Below are 21213 nucleotides of genomic sequence, written 5' to 3'. Positions count from 1 at the left end.
AAATATATTTAAATCAAATAAATGCAACTTTAAAGAGCATAAGAAACTTCTTCCAAAAACATAAAAAAATCTCACCTCACCCAAACGTTCGAAAGGTATCGTGTATATTCATCATAATTCTTAATTATGGTGAATGTTTTGGCATGAGTGCCAGATCCATTCAGTTCCCTTTCATAGGTCACTTCGATGCTGCGGTGACGTCACCACGTATGGGAACACCTTCGGTGTGACGAATGTCTGAAGCCCTATACCATCCCGCCAATCCTATTGGCCAAATAGCGCGTGGCACCGCCCAGCATGCGTAGGCATATATATACCTGGTGCCGCGCGCCATTTACCTCAGATTTCATTCCTTCAGTACGAAGCGAATCTTCTGTGCCCTATTATCTCGCGTTCTCAGCGATCATCTACGAGCAGTATACTCCTCTCCGCGGACGCGATGAGTCAACGAAAGGTAGGAGCCGTATGATGGGTTATCACGAGGAGGCACTTATGAGAGGTTCGTTGCAGCCTCTCTACAGGTTCTCTCCTTGATAGCCTATGGCTACAGTAAAATATGCATACACTTCCCCTGTGCACTAACGCCATTAGGAAGTATCCGCGCTCTGGAGTGTATTTCTTAAGTCGCCTCGCGTCTAACCCCCACCGTTTCGCTTCTGCGGTCGCCGAGGCCCCGCACGAGGTGTTGGTTAGGGGCGATATGTGCGGCTTGAATATGAATACAGTGATGCACTGGAGTTCCATGTGCTCGCTCTCCCCCACTCGAGCGCGTTAATCAACAGTTTTTGCTCTTCAAATGGTGGATTACGGCTCACACAGCCGCCGCGTTTTCGCTAGCGGCTTGGCCCGATGTTATCTTGTTGGATTGAATCCTGCCGTGGATACGCTTCAGGATTATATACAACGAAACGCAGCGAGTTTGACGCACACGCTTTTCTTCATTTTAATATGCCAGGGACTATGCCCTTCACTGAGAGTGCTGTTAGACTGCTAATGCACATCTACCCTCTCACTGCAGTCCCCATACTCTAACTTTGACTGTCTCGCAGCAAGGGCACCTCGAGCGTCATTGAACTGAGCTATCATTCGCGCGCCCCTTCAGACACTCTGCACAATCCAGTCTTCAGAGTTTGAGGGACGGCGCGGAGGCTGGCAAAGATGGCCAGCGTATGACGGTTCACACAGCCACCGCGTTCTCGCTAGCGGCGTGGCCCGATGTTTATCTTGTTGGATTAAATCCTGCCGTGGATACGCTTCAGGATTATACACAACGAAACGCAGCGAATGTGACGCATGCGTTTTTCCTTCATGTTTGCTTAGGACTGTGCCCGCCTCCAGAGAGCGCTGTTGGACTGCTAATGCACATCTAAGCCTCTCACTGCAGTTTCCACACTCTAACATTTGACTGTCTCGCAGCAAAGGCTCCTCGAGCGTCATTTAACTGAGCTATCATTCGCGCGCCCCCTCAGACACTCTGCACAATCCAGTCTTTAGAGTTTGAGGGACGGCGCGGAGGCTGGCAAAGATGGCCAGTGTATACGGTTCACACAGCCGCCGCGTTCTCGCTAGCGGCGTGGCCCGATGTTCATCTTGTTGGATTAAATCCTGCCGTGGATACGCTTCAGGATTATACACAACGAAACGCAGCGAGTTTGATGCATGCGTTTCCTTCATGTTCTCTAACATTGACTGTCTCGCAGCAAAGGCACCTCGAGCGTCATTGAACGGAGCTATCATTCGCGCGCCCCCTCAGACACTCTGCACAATCCAGCCTTCAGAGTTTGAGGGACGGCGCGGAGGCTGGCAAAGATGGCCAGTGTATGACGGCTCGCACAGCTGCCGCGTTCTCACTAGCAGCGTGGCCCAATGTTTATCTTGTTGGATTACATCCTGCCGTGGATACGCTTCAGGATTATACACAACGAAACGCAGCGAGTTTGATGCATGCGTTTTCCTTCATGTTCTCTAACATTGACTGTCTCGCAGCAAAGGCACCTCGAGCGTCATTGAACTGAGCTCTCATTCGCGCGCCCCCTCAGACACTCTGCACAATCCAGCCTTCAGAGTTTGAGGGACGGCGCGGAGGCTGGCAAAGATGGCCAGTGTATGACGGCTCACACAGCTGCCGCGTTCTCGCTAGCAGCGTGGCCCAATGTTTATCTTGTTGGATTAAATCCTGCCGTGGATACGCTTCAGGATTATACACAGCAAAAAAAAAAAAAAAAAAAAAACCGCTAATATTGTTTCGGGCCGCGTGGGAACGCTTGCCCGGCATTTCTCAATGGGTGTTACGCACAATTTGTCACGGATACACCATTCAGTTTCGGAAAGGCCCGCCCCCTTTCCGCGGAATTCTCTCCACGGTGATGAAACCGATGGACATGGCGGTGCTGAGACAGGAAATGTTAGCTCTACTGAGCAAAGGGGCTATAGAAGAAGTACACCCCTCTCAGATGGAGTCAGGGTTTTACAGCCGTTATTTTGTGGTACCAAAAAAGGACGGCGGATTACGACCCATTCTGGATTTACGCCGTCTAAATCTTGCACTCAGGTCGAGCAAATTCAAGATGTTGACGGTAAAATCTATTTTGTCTCAGATTCAACCAAACGACTGGTTTGTCACGATCGATCTGAAGGATGCTTATTTTCATATTCAGATCATCGAGAGACACCGGAAGTTCCTCAGATTCGCTTTGGAGGGCAAAGCGTATCAGTACCGCGTTCTTCCCTTTGGCTTAGCGCTATCTCCCCGTACATTCTCAAAATGCATGGACGCAGCTCTGGCCCCGTTGCGGCTCCGGGGCGTCCGTGTGTTAAACTATCTGGACGACTGGCTGGTGTTAGCGCAATCTCAGACTCAAGCACACTCTCATCGAGATATTGTGCTAAATCATTTACACAGCCTGGGTTTACGCACAAACTTCCAGAAAAGTGTATTAATCCCCTCTCAACGGATTACCTTTCTGGGAGTAGATTTGGACTCTCGCGCGATGACAGCAAAGCTTTCTGTCCCGCGCGCTCAGTCGATTACGTCATGCGTTCAGCACTTCAGGGCGGGTCACACAGTGACAGTGAGACTGTGCCTCAGACTACTAGGTCTAATGGCGGCGGCGCTTCCCGTGATTCATCTGGGTTTGCTTTACATGCGCCTGTTTCAGTGGTGGACGAAACGACAGAATATTTCACCCCGTTGTTCTCCGCATCGAACGATCTCGGTGACGCGGAGGTGTGTGATGTCGTTAAAACAATGGACATCAGCCGAATTTCTCCTCACCGGGGTTCGGCTGGGAATTTGCGCTTCCCGAGAGACTGTCACGACAGACGCGTCTTTGACCGGGTGGGGAGCTGTTTGTCAGGGGCGCCCAGCCCACGGAGTGTGGACAGCGGCACAACGCAGCTGGCACATAAACAAATTGGAATTACTGGCGGTTTTTCTGGCTCTCCAGTATTTTTCGAGTCTACTGACCGGCCGTCATGTGCTTCTCAGAACGGACAACACTGCGGTCGTGGCTTATCTGAACCATCAGGGAGGATTACGTTCTCGCCCTCTGTGCAGACTGGCGAGGCGGATTCTTCTTTGGTCTCACGACAAATTTCTGTCGATCCGGGCTGTTCACATCCCCGGACGACTGAACTTCGGAGCGGATTTATTATCCAGGCAGACTCTGGAACAAGGGGAATGGAGATTACACCCCCAAACGGTGAATCACCTATGGCATATTTTCGGGGAAGCGGAAGTGGATTTATTCGCGTCGAGCACGACTACGCATTGCCCGCTATGGTTCTCCCTAAGCCCTCCATCACCCCTGGGTCTGGATGCGCTAGCTCACAGCTGGCCCAGGACCAGCTTGTATGCGTTTCCTCCGATTCGGCTGGTCCCAGCGGTATTATGCAGAATACGGCGGGACAGAGTGGGACAGCTGTTGCTGGTGGCTCCGCGATGGCACACACAGCCGTGGTTTGCGGATCTCATCAATCTGTTAGCGGGCTCTCTGGTGGAGATTCCCCTCAGATGGGATTTATTATCGCAAGCACAGGGACGGATCTGGCATCCCAGGCCAGATCTGTGGAACCTGTGGGCGTGGCCTCTGAGCGGAGTGAGTTGATATGTCCCGGTCTTTCTGCTGAAACTACCGAGACTATACTGAACTCTAGAGCAGTTTCTACGAGACGCTTATATGCTTTCAAGTGGAAACTGTTTATGACATGGTGTGAAACTCATGATGTGGATCCAGTTTACTGCCCTGTGGCTTCAGTACTGGAGTTTCTTCAAGACCGTTTTTCGGAGGGATTGACACCAGCCACCCTGAAGGTTTATGTGGCAGCTATCTCAGCTCACCATGAGCATATAGGTGGTGTTTCAGTGGGTCGTCATCCACTGGTTTCTCGCTTTATACAGGGTGCGCGACGGTTGAGGCCTTTCCGCCCTGTGCGAGTTCCTTCATGGGATTTATCCATTGTGTTACTGGGTTTGTCAGGGCATCCGTTTGAGCCCCTGGAAACTGTATCGGATAAGCTCCTGTCTCTGAAGACACTTCTTCTCATGGCTTTATCCTCCCTTAAAAGAGTTGGGGATTTACAGGCTCTCTCTGTCTCACCCTCGTGCATGGAGTTTGCACCAGGCTCTGTGAAAGTGTTGTTGCGACCTAGGCCTAATTATGTTCCTAGGGTCGCATCTAATCCTTTTCATTTTCAGCAGGTGGTCCTGGAGGCCTTTTCTCCTGCTGCGACAGAGTCTGGAGATCTAAGTCTTTGCCCTGTGAGGGCGTTGAAGACTTATGTGGATCGCACTGCCCCATGGCGTGAGTCTGACCAGCTGTTTGTCTGTTTTGGACATAAGAATAAGGGCCATGCAGTTACGAAACAGCGCATGTCCCATTGGCTGGTGGAGGCTATTTCCTTGGCCTATGAGGCGCGCGGGCTCGCTTCGCCCTTAGGAGTAAAAGGTCATTCCACGAGAACAGTGGCTTCTTCTCAAGCCTTTCTCAGTGGATCTTCTATGGATGATATCTGTGCTGCGGCAGGCTGGTCCTCACCGAGCACTTTTATCAGGTCTTACAGTCTGGATGTGAGGATGGCTCCTGGCTCCCGGGTTCTCTCCGCTTGAGCAGATGCTTCCTTGGATCCAAGCTATCAGGTACGTCAGGCGTGATGGTATAGCGTTCCCATACGTGGTGACGTCACCGCAGCATCGAAGTGACCTATGAAAGGGAACATCTCGGTTACGTATGTAACCTTGGTTCCCTGAATAGGGAACGAGATGCTGCGGTTCTGGCCGTGCCGTACCTTGATAGCTTTCTTCTCTTCTCGTCATGAAATCTGAGGTAAATGGCGCGCGGCACCAGGTATATATATGCCTACGCATGCTGGGCGGTGCCACGCGCTATTTGGCCAATAGGATTGGCGGGATGGTATAGGGCTTCAGACATTCGTCACACCGAAGGTGTTCCCATACGTGGTGACGTCACCGCAGCATCTCGTTCCCTATTCAGGGAACCAAGGTTACATACGTAACCGAGATGAATTCATTAATGTATACGCTGTATTTAAGAACTGAAGCTGAAAGCAGACATGGAGCATTACTGCCCTCTAACGTTTTTTAGTTGAATATCCCTAAAGTAATAAAGGGAATAAGAAGAAATTACTGTTAAATATTAATACTAAATTATTAATGACAATTAATTAAAAACAGTCCCGTCTTGATTTAATTTAAAGCCAAATTGTCCATCAGGCTTGTGCAGATTGCGAGATCCAAGATAATTGAGAGGATCATCTATTCTAGTGAGTCGTGTTGGTTGATGCATTGCAGAAGGCGTAAAACTCATCACAGGACAGTCCTCTGTCTAATGAACACATTCCCAACTTAATTTTTAACTGTCAAGACTCCGTATTCTCACAATGATATTTCACAACTAATTGAGTTCTTTTACTGTCTTTTATCACATTTGAAGTTATATCCTCAGACTTTTAGAAACAGTAAGTGCACCCTGTTTTCCTTCAACATGCCGTTGCCATCTTTGTCCACATTTCTTTCCCCTGAGGATATGATCACCCACTCCAAAAACATAAAGTGCATCCCTTTAAAATGTAAGAGCATTGAGCAGTTTTTTTTCAGCTGTTTGAACAGCTGTCTTCTTTTGGCAACATTTAAAAGTATTTTTATCAGTATTTTTCCAGCTCCCATTTTTTCCTCACATGAAGTCCTGTTCACACATATAGTACAGTCATTTTATTTGTGGAGGTTTCCAGGCATTACTTTTTTTATTATTATTATTTCCAGTACATGGGCAGAAACTAATCAAAAAAAGCTGTGAAATGGCTCATGGATCTTGCTGACACCCACAGTGCTTTTAAGTTCTGCTGGGAAGTTAGTGTTAAGTCACTTTAGCTGGTTATTTTCGGCAAAATGGAGTGTACCTTGTTTATTTACAATGAAAAAAAGTACATAAAGGTTTATGTGCATATATATATATATATATATATATATATATATATATAGTAGGCTATAGGCTACACTAGTTCAAAAGTTTGGGGTCAGTAGTTTTTTTTTTTTTTTCAAATAAATTAATACTTTTATTCAGCAAGGATGTGTTAAATTTATAAAAAGTGATAGTAAAAACATTGTTAGAGATGATTTCGGTTTTTAAAAAATGCTGTTCTTTTAAACCTTTTAGAATCCTGAAAAAAGTATCCCAAAAATACAATCAATCAATAAATTAATTAAATATTAAAACAGCACAACTGTGTCCACCATTAATAATAAATCATTGTGGAAATTGCAGTAATTTGCAAGAGACAACTTATCACTTTGAGCACACGAATGTGTGCCGTTTAAGGCAAAAAACAACCAACAGAAAATATAGCGCTGACCAGCGTGCCACGTCATCACGCAATTTTGAACATTTAAAGGGACCGCGATCCCTGAACAGTTATGCAGAAACACAGTGTACAGAACTACACTTAAAGGGTTAGTTCACCGAAAAATTAAAATTATGTCATTAATGACTCACCCTCATGTCCTTCCAAACCCGTGAGACCTCCGTTCATCTTCGGAACACAGTTTAAGATATTTTAGATTTAGTCCGGTCTACTGTACATGTCCAGAAAGGTAGTAAAAACATCATCAAAGTAGTCCATGTGACATCAGAGGGTCAGTTAGAATTTTTTGAAGCATCGAAAATGTATTTTGAATCAAATAAATGCAGCTTTGATGAGCATAAGAAACTTCTTCTTCTTCTTCAAAAAAAAAAAAAAATACTGATCCTAAATACCTTCTTAATTAGTAAAGTTAAGTAACTTGTATCTGAAAGGAAGTGTAGGTGCAACAATGTCCTCGCTTCTAATGGTATGTCTGCATCACTCCTCATTTGCATAAAGGCACTGGCCCATACCACATTAAAAAAGTTTGCTTTACCTTATTTCAGCTAAAAAAAAAATCAACTCCCATTGAAAATTAGTTATTTTTCTCAGTGCAGATCTTTTTATGTGTTTGTGAATGTGGCTTGAGGGTCTTTTGACTGGTTTTAACACATGCCAGTGTCTAATGTCGAACACCATTAACATCTCTGTTTCTTCATTTTTCTTTCTCAACCGCAGAATTCACCCAGCATGAGAACCACCTAACTGTCTATGACTGATGCCCAATTCAGACACATCAGGAAAGGCTTCCAGAGGTAGATTTCCTGGTTCCTCATCCTCAAGGATTCTCCAGCAACATGAGATGCTTTCCTTTAATAAGTACTGTAGATGGAGATCTCTCATCTCAAACGAGGACACCTGTGGATGTTAAAGCACAAATATTGAATCCACCAAAGGGAGTTCTCAAAGACCGCATGCCATTTAGACATTAAAGGCAAAGGATAGCTCAGAGGTTTGTGGGTGAGCTCTGACCATGTAAAATATTCGCTCATTCACCTCAGGGGCTCGTTTTCTGTGATGGCAGCAAACTGGATCAGCCTGGTGTTTGAGAATCAGAAGAATATCTTAATTGTTTTTGATTAATACTATAGCTTAGGGCATGCAAATGGCGATTAGAGCTGAAGAAAATGTAAAAGAAAGTAAGAAACTGTTGCATTTTACCACACAAAGGCCTTGAGCTCCATTATGAGCCTTTAATTAATATTCTCTGACTTTTGTACTGGATAAATAGACACCAAATGATATAGGAATGCATGAGGAACAAGGTGTTTTGTTGGTGCCTTTCTTGAAATATTCTGTACTTCTATGCTGTGATGTGATTTTGTTTCATAAATGTCTGTATTCTAGTAGTCAGTTATGTCTGATATTCATTTCAGACACAATTTTATGAGGCTCATGGCACGGAACAAAGATAAACATTAGTGCTGTCAAATGATTAATCACGATTAATCACATCCAAAATAAAAGTTTTGACAAAAAAAGTTTGCACAATGTATGTGTGTACTGTGTATATTTACTATGTTTATGTAAATACACACACATAAAGTTTAAATATTAATAATAATTATAATTAATAATAATTAAAAAAAAAAAAACAGAAGCGGTTTATTATCCCAGTGAATGAAAAATAATAAAATTTGATTGAATTATGCATGTTATTTTAATATTTCATTTTTTTGTGACATTTGATACAATAAATTTTTTTTAAAAATTTTTACTGAAAGTTAATTTTTTATTATTCTTATTCCGTTCTGTAATGGAACCCTTTTTCTGTTGTGGAAAAAAAAATTTCCATAGTAACATTAATTTCAGTCCTTGCTGCGTGAAAATGTGGAAAATTCTTTGGTCTAAAAAAATAAAAATTAAAAATCATTATTTTAACCACATTATATTCTAGAGAGGTCAAAAGTATTCAAAATAAATTACTTAAATGGTTAAACAGATCATTTGTGTTTTGCTCCAAAGCATCCAGCACTATTACTATTGCACACACTTGGGTTCATAGATTTAAACAAATATGAATTTAAAGTAAAACTGAAGAAATATTAAACTATGACATGAACTATGCCATTTGTGTTGTTGACACGAATGATACCTCAAATCACCCATCTTGACAGAGAGAGGTGCACTATTACAATTTGTTAAGCAACTGGAATTGCTAAAACTAAAAATGCAATATGTTTACACTGAAGGGACCTGAGCCATATCTAATATACATATCATATTGGGCTATGTTTTATGTCACCGAAGGTTTCAGTTAATTTCGAAACATTAGTAATGTTTTTAGACTCGTGCACAAAATGAACGACAGGGGACGGCAAATAGTCAGATTATTACTGCAATGCTGCTGCAGTGACTCTAGAGGGCGCAGCTGCATCAATAGACGCTTATATGCGCTTAGCGAGCCACGGCTTAACACGCCATCAACCGCTCTACACTTGACATATCGGACCACATCTTCTCCATGTGCTTTAAAGTCAATAGTAGCTGGCATTTCATATAAGATGTGATACAAGAAGTAAGGCGGGAATGTGGTTTATTCGCAATGGGAAATGTTTTCGGCAGACAGGGACGAGTCACCAGTCGAGTTACAGATCAGGACAGGGCGATATTGGTAAGAAGACTAATCAATCAATCAATCGATGAGCGCCTCACTCAAGCGCACGTGTCATTAAGTTACAAACACGTGTAGATATAGAAAGCCAACATACTGTAGTTCGTCTGAAATCATTTCAGCCACACTGAACTGCGAACGAACGGATTAGATCAGCTGTCCTACATTACACAACACAGAATAGAAATCAGTGTGATGTAGACTACTGTAGAACACAACAGTGTGTTATAGAATAACAACAGAACTGAGTAGAACGGATGTTACAGAATAGATGGAACGCAATAGAATAGATATAGAATATCAGAATATAGAATAGAGAGTGCAATGGAACACTGTGCTGTAACGTATATTATAGAGGATAACAGTTTATCATAGAACACAACAGAACACAATCTGTTATAGAGTAGAAAATAACAACTTTTATTGATTAGAATAAAAGAGCACAGTATCCATTATAGAACATAATGTACTGGAATAAAATGCAACATAACAGTGTTGAGTGGAATAGAATCAAATCTACTATAGAATAAAGCATCAGTATCTGTTGTATAGCCTAAATAACAGAACAATATTTAATAGAATAATAATAGTATAATACAATTTATCTGTAATTTATGTTTTATTCTATAATAGTATAGCATACAATATAAACTCTTATTTTATAGACCTGTGGTTCTCAGTCAGGAGGCCTCAACAAAATTATAAAAGTTATTAGTAATTAAAGGTCCGATATGATATGATATGATATTAATAATTGAACTATTTCAGCTAGTTACATATATACAGTGTATATATATATATATATATATATATATATATATCATGTTTAATAAATGAAATTCTTTAAATGCTATAAAAAAAAGTTCAAAAAGTAAAAAAAAAATCAAGATGAAATCCCCTCTTCAGTGACTATTGTTTTCATGGAAGTACATACAGTTGTGATCAAAATTTTACACACGTTGCCGTATCTGCAAAATGTTAATTGTTAAAGTAAGAGAGATCATACAAAATGCATGTTATGTTTTATTTTGTACTGACCTGAATAAGATATTTCACATAAAAGATGTTTACATATAGTCCACAAGAGAAAATAATAGTTGAATTTATAAAGATGACCCCGTTCAAAAGTTCACATAAGCTTGATTCTAAACACTGTGTTACACTATATTCTCTCTCTCTGAGTAGAGTCTGCGGTCTTATTTATCAGAACACAGGAACAGTATTTCAGGTGATCCATCATCCATATCTGGATTGTGATATGTTTTGACAGTGTTTTGTTCGTCTTAATCAAGAACTGACACTTTTATGAATAAGAAGTGTTTCTATAAGTGAACTGTCATGTTTCTGCTTCACATGCTGTCACTGGATCACAGCAACTCAAACAGCAGAGAGATAAACTGAAACAATATCAGAAGAAAATCACATTACAGCTGGAGAAAGAGAGACGTCTGGCCAAACAGCTCATGAAGGATGGCAGGAAGGAGTAAGACATTTCAGATTACACCGATACAAGTGCACTCATTATGCAATGCTAACATTCTTGATAGCCGATCACCCAGAATCATGCAGTGCACAGTGCCTTTATTGTGCTGACGTGGTGCCATCTGCATCGTACACGGCAAAAAATGATTTTGGTTTAACAGATTCATTAACACGTGTGATTCATGCATTTCACAGACGAGCTTTTCTGCTGCTCAAAAAGAAACGCTACCAAGATCAGCTGCTGGACAAGACCGACATCCAGATATCCAACCTGGAGCGCATGGTGGGTTTACATGATGTGCTTTGATTTTATTTAAAGGTATAAAATGCGTACTACTATGCATAGTTTGCAATAATTTTACTAATTTGCTAATTGTTACTAATTCCCAGACCCTAGACTAGTGAGCCATGTAACAATAATTATAATAAGGAATATTTCTTGAGCATCAAATCAGCATATTAGAACGATATGAAGTATCATATGTCACTGAAGAAACTGACTATTTGTTTATGTATTTATTTTTGTTTGTTTAATCATATTGTGGTATCACGAGAAGCATGAGCAATATAAGTTATACTTTGATCATGCCTCATTTCAGGTTCAAGATATTGAATTTGCTCAGATTAAAATAAAGGTCATTGAGGGTTTAAAGGCTGGGAATGACTGTCTCAAGCAAATGCACGAGGTAAGTCTATAGACTGAAACAAGTTCAAATCACAGATTTGCTGTATTTTAACAAACGAATGCACCTGCAACAGCTTAGTAATCAGTTATCGGTGATGTTAAAGGCTGTTATTAGGAGCCAAGATGATTCATTGGACTGTTTGGTGTTGTGCAGTGGGTGGTTTAGTAAGTAGCAGCATGTTTTGGATGCTGTTGGACATTGGTGTAGGATTAAAGGCTTAAACATAAAACTCTTAGATTACAGCAGGCTCGTCTTTGTCTTGTACTGAATCTCCAGAACGCTTTGAACTCAACAACAAGAAAAAACTGCCCCTTCTGTCCATTATACTATCAGACAAGCTTTTGCTGCTTTTTTAATGAGTTTTTTTTTGAAGATCTGTGCATTTGATTCCTAGTACGTTTACATGGTAGAACATGAGTAAGAACACAGACATTCACAGTATCATGTGTTGTAGGAACATTCACTTTTCCACTGCCTTATATGAGCACATTTTACTGAAATCTGCACTGTTGACTGATTCATTTCTGTGGGATGTTCTGTAGGGCTTGTCTCAGTGAGCAGCAGTAACTGAATGGGGGTGGAGGTTAGCGAAGGGTCAATAATGTTGTGAATATATAAAAGTTATTTATTGGACTGAGTGAGAATTTTACCTGAAGTAATTCGTTTTTTTTTCTCTCTCTCTGTTTTTCTTCATCAGGTCATGTCTGTTGAGGAGGTGGAGAGAATACTGGAGGATACGCAGGAGGCCATTGAGTATCAGAAGGTTATGAGAGTCAAATTCAGTCCACTTAACATTCAGAGCAATGCTAAATATACTTAAAACACTTGGAAATGAATGAAAGTCATTGCATTACATAACACAATGAAACAAAACCAGGTGGCATTTACATTGAAGAAAGAGCACAAGCATGTACAGGTATAACATGTCTATAGTTACTGTGATATGCAAAGTTTGAGATCAGATAAATCTTTTTAAAGAAATTAATACTTTTATTCAGCTAAGATTCATTAAATTGATCAAAAGTAGCAATCCACTCTCAGAAAGTGAAAAGCAGCACATCTGTTTGTAACATTGCTAATAATAAGTAATGTTTCTTGAGCAGCAAATCAGCATATTTGAATGATTTCTGAAGGATCATGTGACACTGAAGACTGGAGTAATGCTGAAAATTCAGTTTTACATCACACGAATAAATTGCATTTAAAATATATTTAAATAGAAAATAGTTATTTTAATTGTAATGATGTTACAGCCATGGTAGACATATTCACTAAAACTCACCAAATAACCATTAAAAGTCATTGCAAGAAGTGAAGTTAGTTCTGAAAAAAATAATTAAATTCATAAATGTTTAAGGATTATGAAGCCACTGCAAAAGCAGGTCTAATAATGATTTTTCACTATTTAGAAAACTGTTCAATTCAAACTGTGTTCAGTTATAACCTGCTGTTATAGTCTCAAAAGCAGTGTGAGCTAAGTTGATTGTGGCAGTGGTTCTACTATCCATTTGGGTTTACGATGCTTTTGGGAAATGCAAGTCCTGGACATTGGCCATATTGCTCTTTCCTGGTTTTTATTGCTTTAAATGTCTAACTTCTTCTTGAAACTTCTTTCCTTAAAGCAAATTGATGAACTGCTGGCAGGTTCATTGACACCGGAGGATGAGGATGCTGTGTTAGCAGAGCTGGAGGCTATCATTCAGGTGTGGAGACCTTTACCTGTCATCATTTCTGCCGGATATCAGTCGCTGCTAGTGCATAGCCTCTGTCTTATCTAAGGCTACTCTCTCCATCCCGGGCAGGGAGAAGACATCACACTTCCAGAATTACCCACAGATCCATTGCCAGCGGTGCCTAAAGGGGAGACAGGTGTTGTTTTAGTATTGTCAAACACAGTGCTGTGTGAGAGAATGACATGGCTCTCTTATTGGCTTTTGATTGCTTTCTGTCACTCACTTTGTGCTCTGTGTCTTTGCAGAAAGAAAAGAGGTACAAATCAAGGTGGAGCGAGAGATGCTGGCAGCGTAGTGTTTGATCCTACAACCTGGCTCATCACTTTGTTTTGAATGAAAGGAAGGGCTACGGGAATATATTTGGCAGAAAAGAAAGCTTTCATAGGATATTTAATAGGCGTGCATCAGAATCAGTGTTCACATGGTCATGGAAAACGTAAAAATGTGAGGGAATTTTACAGTTTTAAAAGTCATGGAAAGAAATGTCAAGATAAAGAAATGGAAATTTCTTGTTATAAAAATGTATTTATTGTAGTTGGCTACAATGTCTTTATATTGCAGTTATACTTGTAAAATATTTTAAATTCAATTTAAAACATTTACTTTTTAAAGTAATTATTAACCACTTGAAATGTCATGAACAATAAAAGATTTTCAAACCATGAAGAATAGAAATGCTGTTAGAGTTTACAGTATCATCTTAATGTAAAACCAGCTGTTGTTAGGTAAGTAGGTAGGTTAGTTAGAAGCATAAATGACAGTTCACATCGATTAATATATATATATATTTTTTTTTAATAAATTATACCTATGAAATATGAGCTCTGTTATGTGGCACTAGCAACCGTGACTGTTTATATTTTCATTTTTAAATAAATTTAGGCTATAAACTAGTCTGTAGCATTGGTATTTAAGCAGTGTTAACTGTTTTGCTCACTTCTAGTGGACTAGCTGGATTATTGATGAAGGGTAATTTTGAAAGGATTTTACATATACAATATATTCCAAAAAGGTTTATAGCACTTTTACAGATGTGGTTTAAACAAAGTGCTTTTTAAGCCTGTTCATGTATTCAAACCCTAAAAGAATTTAGGTTATAATACTGTATGTGTATCTGATTGCAGAGGTGGGTAGTAACGAGTTACATTTACTTCGTTACATTTACTTGAGTAATTTTTTGGGGTAACGAATACTTTTCGGAGTATATTTAAAGATGGGTACTTTATACTCTTACTTGAGTGAATTTTTGGGGAAAAATCTGTACTTTTACTTCGTTACTGTGGGCGACGCTCCTCTCGTTACTTTATCTTAATGCAATAAATGTTATAATGCTTCAGTATATTCCAAACGCGCCGTCTACTTTTCTCTGGGCAATGAGCGATGCCCATTCGCGAATGATTCATTCTTTTGAGTCAATTCTGTTCAAAGGCTTGATCAAACCAATTGGCAAACGAGTGAATTGGTTCATGAATCAGTTTGAATGAGTCGTTCAGTTCCCTACCGCACGCGCTGAGCGTCTGAAGTGGTTCACTCGGAGTTGTAACGTTTAAGAACAGAAAGAGCGTTGAAAACGTGGCTGGAACTGCACTGAATTGAAATCTGCAAAGGTTATTATTTGCTAGCGATGGAGGAATCCTTATTAGATGAACACCGCGTGTGCTGTCTACTGTTTTAACAGGTAATAACTTGGGCTACATTCGATTACAGTACACGATACCACTGTGACATTAGTTTGTTGTACGTGTGTGGCTTATAACAGAGGGGAGTCAAGTTGAATGCAGCTTCCAAAAGACAAAAAATAGCCGATTAAGATTTTATTAATTTTAATACAATCACACTGGTGCAAGTACGTTCAGCGAGTCATATTATCAGCTGCTAAATTCAGATCTGTGATTGCTTGCTGGCGCTTAGCCAGAGATAGATGCGTTTATACAGCGCTGCGCATTATAACAAATCACACATGATTCTTTTGAGCTTATTAAAGCATTGGCCAATCAGAGGTGTTCAGATGAGTCATCGCTAAAATGCCGGTGCTTCCTTCACTCGCTCACTGACTGAATACCTCTTTCTGGCGAATTCTCTCGCAGGAACAACAAAGTGCAGATGTGTGTACGAATCTTTAATTAAGATATTGATTTCACAGTGTTAACAGTTTCAGTGATTTTAATGGGAGTTTCTGAGAGTGATTGAAATCTAGACTGTCTTTAATTATCTTTAATAATGTAAATGTTATTTGCTCTCTTTCTGAACAATGAAAGATTAGTAGCAATATTTATATCACATTAACTGTCAATGTTAAATTCACATTTTATATAAAGTCAGTCGTATTAAAAATATGTTATGGCATGACACCTATATCTGTTACTTAAGTAAACAGACAGGGTTTTATAATAAATTACATAAATTGGAGTAAAGGCTGATGAAATATATACATTTATACACGCACACATACATTACATACATTTTATCTATATATCTAAATAAAAATAGGCTCAGTATATATGACCCAAAGTAACTAGTAACTAACTACTTGAGTAGATTTTTTATCCGATACTCTTTTACTCTTACTCAAGTAACTATTCAAGACTAGTACTTTTACTTGAGTAAATATTTCTAGAAGTACTTTTACTTTTACTTGAGTACAGTTTTTGGGTACTCTACCCACCTCTGTCTGATTGTGTAGAAAGATTAAGTTCATTTCGTTTTCGTGGCTCTTGCAGATGTGTGTTAGCATGTCATGAGCAGCAGGGGGCTCTTCATATCACTAGTTGAGAGGAAATAAATCTGTGCTGACATGCACAACTACCAGTCGTCTTCCGAATGACCGAGTTTGTGATTAATGTAGACATTCTGTTCATGTGTGGATGCATTTATATATATATATATATACACACACACACACACACACACACACATATATATATATATATATATATATATATATATATATATATATATATATATATATATATATATATATATATATATATATATATATATATTTATATGTGTTTAATACTGAAATTATAAAGGTATGTCTTCTGGCTCTCACGGCCATGGAAAACCTGGAAATTAGCATTTGTTTGCCGTTTCTTACATATAACGTTGCTAAACCTGACACATAAAACTATTAAAAAAAACAAAAACATTGAAGATGCATGTCCAGTGGCTGTTAGACAACTGACGTCCGGGAGGAGGCGTGCGCATGTGGAACGTAGCCACGCCCCCCATGGCGCGAGATAGAACACGGGGCGGTGGTAATTTGTAAGCCCCTCCTCCAATCCAATTCCTCCGCTCGGTTCTGTTGAGCTGAGATCAGACGCATGTGGATCAGAGCGCGGATCTCCAGCTGAGGCTCATCAGACAGTCGCACTGTTCGGATAACACATCACGTTCAGCAAAACGCCGTTTATGGTTTTAACTGAAGACTTCACAATGTCTCGCACCGACGAGGTCCACCGCATTACGGAAAATGTCTATAAGGTAAAGTGCATTGATACAACTGATGGAACAACTTACTGATCACATGTGTTGATCTAATAAGACTTGAGTAACGAAAGTGCATGCTTTAGATATGAGTTATCGTCGTTGTTTGTTATACTGCATAGGATGATTCTCTTGAGTGGCTTTACGTTTAAATCTATCAACGTTAATGAACTTGATGGGAGATCAAGTTTCTCGTTTGTGTTTGCTCATGTCATTTAAATGAAGCGCAGTGTGAGAACAGAAGTGATTTGAATTGTTTTTTACTTATCTGCCACGATAAGAACATGCGCGCGCACGCACACACACACACTCAATCACTCACTCAGTCACTTATAACACTTATCTATCTATCTATCTATCTATCTATTAGAGATCTACATTATTGCTTTAGACTAATATGATACAGATTTTGTTTTAAAGAATACTAAATAATTTAACTGATACAAAAACGTATGTAATATGCGCCACTGTATTTGAGTATTTTCTCTTATTTATTTAATTTGCAATGCTATCATTTATGCTAAGCTTGTAAACTAAGTGGTCACAAAAGTATGTGATGTATTTGCAGTTATGTCTAGCTTAAAATAGTAAATAAGTGCACTAATTAGTTTGCACAAAACGGTTAACTACCAGAGCGACCGTATTACTTTTTATGACTGATTTGGTATAAAGATTGTGTAAATGTCTGATAACCGATATGTAGACTTGATTTGAATTACTTTTAAATGTATTTTGTCTAAGATATATATATATATATATATATATATATATATATATATATATATATATATATATATATATATATATACACACACAAACACAAACACAAAATGCATAAATGTTATTTACGTGTAAAATACAATTAAGTAGGCTACATACCATTTATGTAAAATTCATACATTTTACAGCAACAATAAAAACAAAATATTATGAATATTTTCATTAATGTAAATGACTAGTATTTGGTCATTATTAATTTTTTTTATTTATATTATATTTTGAGGCTTGTTGTTTCCCATAATCCTGTATCGGTTGCTATGTTTCTTGGCATGTGTTCCTTCAGGCATTCCAGCATAGGTGGTTTAGGGAGGAGGGGACGTGTTGGTTTGTGTTGCAACAGGTTCAGTCAATGTGTGTCTCATCAGTGTTTCAGTAGATTCCCAGTGGGTTTCTGCTGCAGTTTTTGTTCTGTAAATTAAAAAAAAAAGTAAATACTTACCACACCAGTAGGATTACGGCTCTCATCAGATACTTAAGCCTGTTAAATAGGCCACCTGAAGTCCAACACCTAAAATGAGGACAAAGAAACTATTCTGGTAGATCAAGGACAAGCTGGGGTGTTACTCTTAAAGCAATGGAAATCTAACTATGAGAACTAGCATTCGACACAATGCGCATGATATTTCCATTGTTCTGACAAATATTTAAATTCTAGTTTACTATGTCAGTCTGTAGATTTTCATTTCATAAACCCAAAGTGGGTTAGTCCTCACGGGAGGGCTTTGAATTAGTCCACTAGCTGTCTATTGGAGCTGCTGGTCGTTTAACAGAGAATCGTTGCATGCAAATTCACTGTTGGCGTTTTCGAGGGCTGGATCATTCGTCCAAATCCACCCGCTATTCAGATAGCTTGTTAAATCGGCCAGCTAAAGAACATAGATTGAGTTCAAAAGAGGAACCGTATTGATGAGAGTTCTGTGTGAGGGAGAAAGAGCGGGAAAGATAAGAGGTAAACATCTGTGGTGGGATGTTAAACATCTGCTGAAGTGTCACAGGAAAGCCAGATCATTCTCTGTGACTAAACATATGGGTGTACCAGGGCGTATGTGTGCACAAGTGTTTGTGTGTGTGTGTGTGTGTGTGTGTGTGAGAGATTGTTACTCAACTGTGCACACAAACCACTCCCTACCTGCGAGCAATGGCTGTGACCCCGCTGGAGTTGCCATGGTTTTAAAACAAGCCTCACCTGTAAGTCACAGCCGGCCCTCAATCGCTCAGACTCTCAGCGCCGGGGCCTAGTCATTCAGACAGTGCCAGGCTCAGCCGATCTCTCTAATCCCATCAGCCTCCAGGCGAGTACCAGCGGCAGGCCTGACCAGACCTTTGCCAGCTGGAGGGTGACATAACTGCTGTCCGGTCACCTGTGAATGTGGGTGAGCTGAGGTCAAGCCACTTAGGTGCAGTGTGAGGCCAGACTCATTCTGTAAGCTAATGCTCATGCTCATTTTTAGCATGTGGTTTCATTGGACTTGCTTGTGTTCTTGCATCACTGAGGTGGTGACAAATCTCAGTGCTCAGGGATTTAGCTCAAGAGTTAGCTTTAAATATGTAGGGCAAAATTGTGGCTTTGATTCCCAGGCAAAACATAAATCACAGGCATTACTGTGGCGGCGCCGTTGAAGGTGCTGGAAGCATTTTGCTAACTGCCATTTTGCTAACTTCAACCACACACACTCTCTCCAAAGCTCCGCCCTCTAACGACATGCTTAACTTGATGTCAGTCTGTCATGTCCGTCTGTCTTTCTGTCTCTTGTTCATTTTTGTTCATTCATTTGGTCTGTCTGTCTGTTCCTTCCTTCCTTCGAACACAGTCACTCTTGATGATACTGAGATTTCTTGACTAAAAGCATTTTTCTTCACACATTGGTGTAGGCTAATATATGAAGACTAAGAAGGGTTACTATTACTTAGAACTAGTGGTCGGCCGATGTCAATATCTTGGTAAGGGGGGGGGGGGGGGCCGATATAAAGCTGATATAATTAAATTATTATTACTAATATTTAAGAAATTTGAAATAATTTGTCAATGGATTAAAAAATAAATGTGTAAAAAAAGACTTTAGATGACACGCATGGATAAATATTTAATACAATTATAATATATTAAAAAAAGTAAACACTGTAACCAACAGGGCACTCAGTATTCTGGGAAGTTTTTGTGCATTGGCAATCATATTTTTCAAATAAAGCCAGGGTAACCCTCATTTTACATTCAGCACACAGTGAAAATGACATGAATCTGACAGTGGGCAAATGTATAAAGCGCAGCATAATTTGAAATCAGGAGTTTAAAGTTTTTAAAGCTTAAAGCATTCAATTCACACAGAATGACCATCACGCAGAGAACACACGATCATGCTGGATACACATACACACTTCACAAGATTTCACAGCTGGATGCAACTAAGTTTGCAAGGTTTGTGAAATTAAATGTTCATTTGTCATTCAAAGATTTGTTCAAACTATATAATTGCGTATTGCTTAATGCTGAAAGGAAACAAGAAAGTATTATAATGTTTGCTTTTCTATTACTAATAGGCCTAATATAAAATATATTGTTAATAATTTCTGTATACATGATTTCCTTTTAACCGTTCTATCTGATTATTAGACTTCTATCCATATTAGACAGAACAGTTAACGACGACGACGAACAAGAGTGTGAGCACTGTGTGCACTCAGGTGCTGCCGCTCTCAACACTGTCAAAATTAAAGTCAGGTGCACCGTCAAAATAAAAGTCCCGCCTCGAACACATCGGCCTAGCAGAAAAACTTATCAGCCGATGCCAATATTTAAAAAAAATGCCAAAATGTATCAGTCAACCACTACTTTTAACGTATAGTGATTGATTAGAATCTCCTCCAGTGGTGATGATCCGGTTGTAGGGAGAGACATGTGATGCAGTAGGACATGTTTCATCTTGTCTACAGGTGAAACAATACCATAGGAGTGTCTCTACCACCTCTCCCAAATAGTCAACTTAGAGTGAAGTAAACATGGTTACCATGTTCACACAATCCCAGGGGAAACGTATAGGTGTGTCTGTTTTTTTTTTTTGTTTTTTTCCTACATGCCATGGCTGATATTGGAGAATGGAAATAACAAGCAACAGTTTTGGTTACAATATGCATATTATGTTCCTATTTGATAAAGCGCCATACCCAACAGGTGTGAAATTCCACTTGTTCAGGGATTCATTTAATCAGAGATCACCAGGAGCAAACTATAATTCTTCTTCTTTATAATTCTTCTTTTTTTTTTGGAAGAGGAAGTCAGAGGACATATTTTTCATGTAGAAATCTGGACAGGTGGTTTCTTAGCAACAACATGCTACAGAATGTTTGTGAGATTCACAGACCGCAGATAGATATTGAGGGCATGTATTTGGTTATATTCATCATTAACACAAAGTTCATGTAATGGGGCTAATGATCTAATAGATTAGCCATTTTAGATCAGTTTTTCTTTTTTTTCTAATTCTTAGAGGGATAGTTCACCTAAAATGAAAATCCT

General features: G+C 39.6%; 2 protein-coding genes across 5 annotated transcripts in view; both read left to right on the top strand.

Annotated features, from left to right (window-relative positions):
* The first annotated feature begins 9338 nt into the window (after window positions 1-9338).
* On the top strand, window positions 9339-16241 carry chmp6a (charged multivesicular body protein 6a). Its single transcript, XM_059557353.1, has 9 exons — window positions 9339-9532; window positions 10906-11015; window positions 11210-11297; window positions 11614-11700; window positions 12398-12463; window positions 13323-13403; window positions 13503-13569; window positions 13679-14559; window positions 16117-16241. The coding sequence occupies exons 1-8, from the start codon at window positions 9464-9466 to the stop codon at window positions 13726-13728; spliced, it is 618 nt and encodes a 205-aa protein (XP_059413336.1). The 5' UTR covers window positions 9339-9463; the 3' UTR covers window positions 13729-14559; window positions 16117-16241.
* A 476-nt stretch (window positions 16242-16717) lies between these two features.
* Window positions 16718-21213, top strand: part of LOC132149476 (brain-specific angiogenesis inhibitor 1-associated protein 2-like) — a 90467-nt gene continuing 85971 nt past the window's right edge. For 3 of the 4 annotated variants that reach the window (XM_059558743.1, XM_059558745.1, XM_059558744.1), the window contains exon 1: window positions 16718-16916. In XM_059558743.1, the coding sequence (XP_059414726.1) occupies window positions 16845-16916 (72 nt within the window). In that variant the 5' untranslated portion in view covers window positions 16718-16844. The remainder of the gene's footprint in view (window positions 16917-21213) is intronic. The other variant, XM_059558746.1, reaches the window with a different exon arrangement.

Source organism: Carassius carassius, chromosome 9 (genome assembly GCF_963082965.1).
Source record: "Carassius carassius chromosome 9, fCarCar2.1, whole genome shotgun sequence".
Lineage (NCBI taxonomy): Eukaryota > Metazoa > Chordata > Actinopteri > Cypriniformes > Cyprinidae > Carassius > Carassius carassius.
The sequence above is the reverse complement of the archived record's forward strand: the minus strand, read 5'-3'. Positions and strand labels throughout refer to the sequence as shown.

What these genes read in the sequence shown, in the direction of transcription:
- chmp6a (XM_059557353.1), top strand. Translation starts at nt 9,464, where the DNA reads ATGGGAAATGTTTTCGGCAGACAGGGACGAGTCACCAGTCGAGTTACA. An exon ending in ATGAAGGATGGCAGGAAGGA is followed by an intron (nt 11,016 to 11,209) that starts GTAAGACATTTC and finishes TGCATTTCACAG; the next exon opens with ACGAGCTTTTCTGCTGCTCA. An exon ending in AGCTGGAGGCTATCATTCAG is followed by an intron (nt 13,404 to 13,502) that starts GTGTGGAGACCT and finishes CATCCCGGGCAG; the next exon opens with GGAGAAGACATCACACTTCC.